The following is a 9,443-nucleotide window of genomic DNA, read 5'->3' as shown; positions in this document are numbered from 1 at the left end:
TGTATCGCTGTTGCCAGCAATGATCGCTTTTGCTACTTCCAATAGAGTGAAACCTTTGCTGCAAATGAGTTTGTCCCAAGCAATACGGCGAGAAAAAATTTTGAATATATGAAATGTGGCTGATATGAGATTGAAATTATTTGGAAAAATTTCAAAAATCAAACATAAACAATAATAGGTAAAAATTGGACAGTTTTGAATCACAGAGTTAATTACAAATTGTCAAGCTCAAAAATTGCAAAGGGATGAGATTATTTGAATATACTCATTGGATTTTAAGGTGCATACTAGAAATAGCTTTTTCTAGATTATCGCCAATCTAAAATATCAATGTCCTTTATTTTCTAAAATGATATCATTGTCGTATAAATTGTCCAGCTTAGTAAGAAAATGGTACTATAATATTATCCAACAGCAATAATGTGAGTCCAAAGAAATATTCATATAAGTACGGAAATTTTCACTGAAATTCAGGTGCACAACAAACCCCGTTATATGCATTAACCTTACCAATTGCCATACTGTGGACAGAAAAATATATCAGGAAAACTACCGAAAAAAATCGCCAGAAAGTTATGGAATTTGCAGGCCCAGAAGCAGCTAACCATTACTTTGTATGTATTTTGATGTATTTTTGTATTTAATTTTTAGAAGTTATGTTAGAATCATTCGACACATTTTCATTTAAAAACCTCTGCCAAATAATGAGCTAAGATGGCAGAAATAAGTTTCAATTTTCTTACTTCTTTTAATTACAAGCAAAACTGTTGTTCATTACAATAATTACTTAACAAGGATAATTTGGACGATTATTTAAATATTTTTCCTCATGATAAGGATTGTTAGGGAAAGTTAATTAAAGAAATTACCTTTCTTGTAAACATTCCTACGGATATATCAAACGAATAAGATTTTATAATTAATCTTAAAATTGTAATTTTCATTTTTCAGACAATTTTCGAAACACCTGCAGAAAAGAACGCTTGAAATTTGAAGTGATAACTTGGGCAGTATTAACAGTGTCCAATAATTGAATGTATTTGAAAGAAGAAAAACGATGGAAATTAGAAGTCAAGCAATGTTGACAATGATACATAAAGGGCATATTGAATAAGTTAAAAATGCTAAAAATATTTGATAAAATTAAAATATTTCCATTTGAAGAATTTTTTATTATTTTGAAAAAAAAAGCGAATACTTTGAAAATATTGCCATCCATACTTGATCCAATTCAAAGGATTTCTCGAAAGTTTCCATTTGATTCATGCAAGTATCTATTCAAATAAATTCATTTACTGATCAAAAAATTTAATTCTGTTTTAACAGATGTGAAACGAGCAGTTATAACATACAAATTATCATGACATTTTCTGATAATCATGTAAATTGAATGTGTTTGAATCATTATAGAATCGCTATAGAAAGATTTATGTCGAATCTATCATTATAGAAAAGTTTATCTCGAATCTATCACTATAGAATCGAATATTAATGTATGTCATATTTGGTCTAATGTAATTTCAAGAAGCCTAATTACTCTTTCAGCAATGTCATATTTGGTCTAGTCTAATTTCAAGAAGTCTAATTACTCTATCAATATGTCGCTGAAATCGCGAGCAGAAGCAATGAATCAATAATTGCTTTGATACTGCTGGTATAATGTATTATATATACAGGTATACTGTGAAATACAAACTAATATTGTTCTCTAATAATAATAATTCTTGTGACCCCAGAAGTGACCTCGGAACTGACCCCAGAACCGACCCCGGAACTATAGCAGGATCCGCCCTATCTGAGGAAGAAGAAGGTCCTGAGCGCCAAATCATTTCGAAAAACATGTTTTAACAGATCGATTGGACAGACAATAACGGGCGTCATTTGATCTTTGGTCTCTCCTTTTGTTCTTATTGTTGTCGTCATTGAATTTGTCTTATTGATATTGTAATTGATGAATTCGTTTCTGTATTAATCAACTCATAGGAATAAAGATTTAATTACCCAAATTTAAGGTGCTACTACCCAAAAAAGCAGAAAGAAGCCTCAATTTTTGTCACAGTTGAAGAAAATTGGCGACACAGAAAAGTCGTATTTTTCTAGCCTAATTTCAAGAAATCTAATTATTCTTCCAGCAAAGTTTTATTTTTGCATCAGGAAATGAAAAATCTTTTAGATAGGTAAATTGTGTTAATCCAATGAGAAGCGTTTCGAAATTTATCAGAAAAAAAATTAACTTAAATGTTTTTTTTGTTGATAACACATAATTGATCAGTCTTCCGAAATCATTCAACTTACTGTTTTAAGCCAAAATGGAAGATTTGGAACATCAAAGCCAAACTATATGCAAATTATTTAGATCATTTTCTCATTTTCCTGACAGAATAATCAAATTATCTAATTTCATTAGTGATATAATCCATTATTGTCGTTAATTCTATCACAAAATCACTCTGTAATCTTTTTTCAGTACATTGTTTTCTTTTCTTTTTTTTTACTTCTTAAATATAGTTAAAAATTGATAAGAACTAGTGGAAATGTATTATATTATAACACCTGTATGATACATTTTTCAAAAATAATCACAGTATTTCTTGCATATGACCAAATATTTTATGGAACATCAAAAACAGTAGAAATTTTTTTCCTTAATTAATTAGATAATATTAGTGAAATGAAATTGATATTTGACAGGTAACAAATAACGAAACAGTTTACTCTTTTTTCTCTTTTTTTTCTCGGAAAGAAACAAATCTGTATTAAATCGTCGGAGGAAATTTTTTTTCGTTCTGTTCTATGAAAATCTTAACTCTTTTCTTATAAGGAGCAAATTGATGCTCTCAGAAGTGTGAAAATCGGTGAATTTACAAGAGAATTCTTTTTTATTGTATCATTTGTAAATGATTTATTAAAATTGATCATTGATCTATCGAATGTTTATCGCACTCTGCTCGCTGATCCTTCCTTTTCACTCGTCAAAAAAGAAAACAAAATAAACTTTAAATCAATGAATTTGAATTAAAATACGAATAAATAGAACGAATGAGTTACAGGCAAAGCTTTTTTTTCACTTTTTATTACTTTAAAAGTTTGAATGAAAAGTTGCTGGAAGAAAGTAAATATGCAAATAAAATACAGGCAAATAATATACTTGAAAAAGAAAGAGAGAAGAAAACTTGAGAAACAATGAACAGGTAATTTGACGATTGAAAACAATAAAATTTAGTGAATTAAAGAAAATGTGAACAAGTAAACAAGGTAATGGATTAAATTTGAAAGATTTTAAAAAGTTCATCCGAGAGTAATAATTCATCTGAGAGTAATAACAAAATGATTTGGCAAGCAATGTAACTAATTATTCCTTTTAGGATCATACACTGGAAAATAACATTAAAAAAGGGACAAGACATACTGCAATACTGTCATAAACAAGGCATACTGTAATACTGCCATACTGTATTTCTCTTGAGAAATTGTATGACAGTAATACTTGGAAAGAAATTATGTTTATTGGCTTTTGATACCACAAAAGATACTTCTTTATCATTTAATGAATTAATATTACTTAAATTTTAATTGAAAATTCAGTTAAATTAATCTTACATCAGTTCATTTTTTTTCATACTGTATCTTTGTAACCATATAAATAGATAAGAAAATTAAAGAATTCAGGCAGATGATCATGTTGAAAAAAAATCAGTCAATACATTTCTCGAACATACGGATATTCAATTCCTGCCGATAACTGATCAATCCAAGTTGTTCGATTACCATTTGTCGTTAAACTACGCGCCGTTGAATTGGTAAGTGTACGTATTGGAAGCGATACTGTTGGTCCAGAATAAGCACTGGAAAAATAGCTTAATGATTGATTTGAATAATAGCTCTGAGAAGCCTAAAAGTAGCTTAGTGATTGATTTGGATTGATTTAGACTATGGTTAAGAATAATTCCCAAAATAACCTAGTAATTGATTTTTTTTTCGATCAATTTAGATTATTCAGGCTTTTCCTCCTCATTTATTGGGTCCTCCTAAAATAATTTTCCCTTTTTTTTTTTTTTTTATGCTATAATTTTATTATATCAAGAAACATTCGTAATTTATTCATAATGAAACGAAGATTTGAATCAATATTTTTTTTCTTTTTGATTATTTTATTATCCTTCACTTTTTGATTTTCAATATTATCAATATTTGTTGATAATTTTCAAGATTATAAATATGGAATAAAATCCAAATAATATATACTATTGTAATTTAGATGGTAAAAAAAATAAAGAACCCGTTGTATTTTGTATGTAAATTTTAAACTTTTTTGTTTAATTACTTTCGAATAAATAATTAAGTTTAAATAATTTTTTAAATTAATTTCTGAAATAATATTAAGTTTCTAATTTATATCAATTCTAAAGTCATACGATAATAACCTATGATTAAAGTTTTTTTTTTTTTTACGGATACGCCTTACCTATATATGCCAAATGGAGTGAGTTTTTTATATGCAGCCAATCGTCTTAGAGTAAATATCAACCCAGTGAGGCAAATAATTGATAGCATTGAAAGTGATAAGATAAGAATAATAATTGGTAATGATATTATAGCACTGTTGTTAATATGACATTGCTCCACTTTCTTATCATTTACTGAAAAAAGAAAAAAAACGTGAAATTTAATAAGTTTTTAATTAACATGAAAAACTTTCATTATAAAATAATTTATTTTCATAATAAATAATTAAATACTTTAAAGTATAAAAATTAACTTATTAAAATTTTAGAAACAATAATTTTTTCCTTCGTTTACTGTACTTAATTATTTATTTTTATTTAATGTATTTAATCATTCAGTATATTTTATTATTTATTTTCATGCTATTACGTGAGGAAAAAAGAACTGTTCTAATGATAAAATCAAATCATTTTAATCATATCAATTTATATTCTTAAATTTGAAAAAGTAAAATATAGACTAATTAAATGAATAGTATTTTTGTCGATTAAAGAGAGAGGGAAAGAGAGAGAGGGAGAAAGAGAAAGAAAAAATGAAATAACCTTCATTGCTTTCCAAATCATCCAAAATTGTCAACGGTCGTGTTAATGCAATCTCATTGATAGCATTTTGTTTACGAATTACTGTCGTCAGATCGTAATCATCATCCAATTGACGTCTATGACGAAAACGTAATCGTTCAGCAGTTAAATTCAAATTGCTAATTCGTTTGAAGCATTTCTGGGATGACAATTAAAAAATTAATATTTCAATTAAATATAATGATAATTTTATTGTTTAATTAACAAAAAAATTAACATTTCAAAAAAATCTCTTCCGACAATTTTGTAATTCCATTTTTTTTCTTATTTCCTTTTAAAATGGAATTAATTTAGCACAAAGTATTTTTGCATGATGCATTTTAATCGCAAAAAAAAAAAGGAGAGGAATATTAATGAAATAATTCAATGATTTGATTAATTAAAATAATTCAAGTTAAAGTTCTAATTATTTTCGTCATATCCTAATCTAAAGTTTTTCCAATCACAGATAAAGCTGATTACTTTTAAAAGAACCATAATTATTGTTCAGAAAAAAAAAAGGACGAGTATTATTTTTAATTAAAAATTAATATATATGTATATATATTAATTAAATACCTGTACACATTCTTCGGTAGTAAGACATACTTGAACGGTACAATGAGCAAATACTGTTGATTGATTACCGAAACGAAATGTTTTAAATTTCGAAAAATATACCTCTTCATTAACATTTGCCAACGGATCGATAATTTCACTCATTTCATCAACCGGACAACTGAACAAATCATAAAAATTGAATTCGACAAAAGCATCAATAAATTCTGTCAATTATTATTCTAATGAATTAAAACTTGTCACAATTCTATCATGTATTGTCACTTTAAACAAAGTGCAACAATGAATAGTTCAAATTTAAATTTCAATACATAAATAATTACTATAGATTAGAGTAATAATTTATTATTGGTAAATTAAAAATTCTGATATATGTCAAAATTTTCGCAAATGGTTAACCTGCTTTGGACAAATGTCAAATGTTTTGCATCAGGTGATGACATATCCTCTCGATCAGAAAACATACATTCTTTGGGGCTAATTCCACGATATGCTTCTGAAAATTAGCACATTAAATTATCATCGATCATTTCTTACTGTATTAATCATTTGAAATGATTTCATTTATTGTTTCAAATCAATAATTAATAATTCATGACAATTATTAACTATGTCATATTTAAGCAATTTATAGATTGTACTTGTACATCAGTGAAAATATTTCAATTTACAATGATATCATTGATAAGAACGATTAGTGATAATAATAATAATGCATAGTAAAAAAATAAAACAAATAGAAATAATAAGCAAATATAGCAAATAAAATTCTTTAAAATTTAAAATTTAATCATTAACTTACTATCTGGTGAAAGGGCAACATAAAATTCAACAATGTCACCAAATTTAGCAGCTCGTAAAGGTCGTCCATCAATGCTACGAAAGATCATTTCAACTTTAGGTTTTGGTTTTCCACCAGTTGATGCAACCACTTCATGACCACTACAATTTACCATACTGTTATATGATAAACTATCTATTATAATGTGTATGATATAATATTAAGTAGAAAAAGGGAACAAGAATTGTAATTTTCCAAATTAATAGCAATAATTAGTAGTAATTAGTAGTAACAGATTTGAATGCATAATTTGTATTCTATCTTTCTTAGCATTAACATATTACATGTTGAACTTTGAACTTTTCCGAAGTTTTCGAACTCTATGCTGAAATATTAGGAGCGGCAAAATTAATTAGTTGTAAAATATATAACTTTTAATAGTAAAATATATAACTTTTTAACAAATGTTAACAATTCTATTAAAATTTTTGATAAAATTATCATATATTGATCATGAAAATTATTGGAAAATAATGAATTTATATTTATGATAACCTTGATATATCATTAAATCGAATAGTTTGCACACTTCTGGTATATAAACAGAAAACGTGATTAACACGTATAGCTTTTGATGGCGTAATATCAGTATTATCTTCAAGCGCTATTGTCGTTTCAGCATTACGATAATTTGGTTCCTAGAAATTATAGAAAAAAAAAAAAAAAAGAAAATTTTTCTTTTTTCTGTTAAATACAAAATAAAATGAAAAAATGAAGCAAAAGAAAAAAAAAATTTGCAAAATTTTTGAAAATATAGAAAAATTTTAATTAAAGATTATGAATTAATTAAATTTTTGGCACAATTTGAAAGAAATTTTTTAATTTTTAAGTTGTAATGATAATTTAGTTATTTGTATTATTGAAAATCAAAAATTTTCATTTACAATTATAAGAAATTTTAGGAATAGCAAATTTCCATTTTAGTTTCATTTTTTTTCTGCAAAAAATAAATGGACGGAAAAAAAACAAGTTCAGGCATTTTTTTTTTCTTAGGTTTAAAAATATCTTTCTTTTTTTTTTTTTTTTGCAAATATAAGAATAAATTTACTACGAACCAAATCAGTTAAATGAACATCACAATGAACACCATATGGAATTGTGAAATTATAATTAATTAAATTTCCTTTTTTCATTGCTGTACCACATGGTGGACGAGTTTTATGCTCATAAACATAAACAACAGGTTGCGCTTTTGGATCTGATATCCAACGTTGAATATCCGGATCCGTTTTATTTAGTACCACATTTATAGCATCAGCAGTACATGATACTTCTTCAACTGAAATTTTATAATCATCAGAATAATCGATAAATTTGAAATTAAATGAATAGAAAATGAATTAAATTATTTTGATATGAATTAGAGATTGTTAGATTAGGAGCGATTAACTGATAAAATAGGTAATTATTGCATATTATCAAGTGCTATTTGATAGAATTATTGTATTGAATAAATGAATTTTAGAGCAAAATAAAATATTCCTAAAGGGATTAGGCTTTTTTCTTTTTTTTCGTTTTTTTTATCATCTGAATGTAGCAATGAACGCAGTGGAAAAGAATGGTAAATTATTGAAATATGCAAAAGATTTATAAATGATTTATTAATATTAATGCTAAAGGATAAATTAAATTTAATCAGTTTATTTATAAAATTGCATTTGATAAGCAATAAGTAATCAATTTGACAAACAGAAAGGAATCTATTTGATAAGTAAGAAGGAATCTATTTGATAAGTAAAAAGGAATCTATTTGATAGGAAAAAGGAATCTATTTGATAAGTAAGAAGGAATCTATTTGGTAAGAAGGGATTTATTTGATAAGCAGGAAGGAATCTATTTGATAAGTAAGAAGGAATCTGTTTGATAAGTAAGAAGAAATCTATTTGATAAGTAAGGAGGAATCTATTTGATAAGTAGGAAGAATTAATTTTTAAAAATATTTCATATACCATCCTGTATTATAGATTTAACTGTTCACCGTAACATTATAAGTAATTGAAAATTTACAAAATGTTAAGAAAATTTAAGGAAAATTTTAAATTTTCATCCAAAAAATTTCTCATAACAATTTTTTTTTTCTCTGTACAACAAATTTTTTGCACCATTTCTGTTTTTTTTTTTTAAATTCAATAAATTTTTTTTTTTTTGAGAATTTCCAAATTTATAAGAAATTGAACTTTTTTTCATTTTTTTTTTAACATACCAAAACCTTCAGCATTAATAGCAATTGCTAGCATAGATATGGTTAATAGCGTCCTTAGTGCTAACATGATTTTCTCGCTCTGAAAAATATTTGCAAAATTAAGATATTAAAATGAAATATTGAAAATTTACAACTGAAATAATTAACATTTATCATTTAACATAAGAAAATTACTTCATTATGATCGAATTAAATAGTAAATCTTAATTATTGCTAATATTTTGAAATCATTTAACAACCGGAATACTATTACATATAACACTAATATTATTGGCCAAATAATTGTTCAATTTTAATCAATCTTTGGGAAAAAAAATGACAAAAGAGAATAATAACAAATTAATGGTAATATTTGAAAGGTTTCATCAATTATTTTATGTTTTAATTAAATCATTCTAATTAATTCTTTTCATATTCAAAAAAAAAAAATAAATAAATAAACCTATTTTATTTGTTCTTAGAGAAAAAAAAAGAAAAATAGGATTTAAAAAAGATTTGCTATAAATAAATGAAGAAATGAATAATATAAATTTGCATTCTGTATAATATGTTCATCATTTGTGAAGCTCATAAAATATGCATAGGTAATTATTAATGGCAAATGCTTTGATGACATTGCACCTGTTCTTCACGCTTTTCATTTTCTTTTCAATAAAAATTTTCTGACTAAAATTAAAATTACTCTTTTATCGATTTCATACTAATCAATTGATATATATATATATATATATATATATATATATATATATATATA

At 25.4% G+C, this 9,443-nt stretch overlaps 2 protein-coding genes across 2 annotated transcripts; one reads left to right on the top strand and one right to left on the bottom strand.

The window, feature by feature from the left end:
• Window positions 1–474: 474 nt before the first annotated feature.
• On the top strand, window positions 475–987 carry LOAG_09932 (hypothetical protein; the record flags this gene model as incomplete). Its single annotated transcript, XM_003145459.1, has 2 exons — window positions 475–614; window positions 952–987. Coding segments are annotated over 2 exons (176 nt in total), but the record flags the coding sequence as incomplete, so codon positions are not given.
• Window positions 988–3,697: 2,710 nt separating this feature from the next.
• Window positions 3,698–8,756, bottom strand: LOAG_09931 (hypothetical protein; the record flags this gene model as incomplete). Its single annotated transcript, XM_003145458.1, has 9 exons — window positions 3,698–3,845; window positions 4,466–4,640; window positions 5,049–5,226; window positions 5,646–5,805; window positions 6,045–6,141; window positions 6,448–6,587; window positions 6,982–7,124; window positions 7,542–7,765; window positions 8,690–8,756. The coding sequence occupies 9 exons, from the start codon at window positions 8,754–8,756 to the stop codon at window positions 3,698–3,700; spliced, it is 1,332 nt and encodes a 443-aa protein (XP_003145506.1).
• Window positions 8,757–9,443: the final 687 nt, after the last annotated feature.

The sequence above is a fragment of the Loa loa genome (assembly GCF_000183805.2).
Source record: "Loa loa unplaced genomic scaffold supercont3.404, whole genome shotgun sequence".
Taxonomy (NCBI): domain Eukaryota; kingdom Metazoa; phylum Nematoda; class Chromadorea; order Rhabditida; family Onchocercidae; genus Loa; species Loa loa.
Note: the sequence above shows the minus strand (reverse complement) of the source record. Positions and strands in the feature narration are given on the sequence as shown.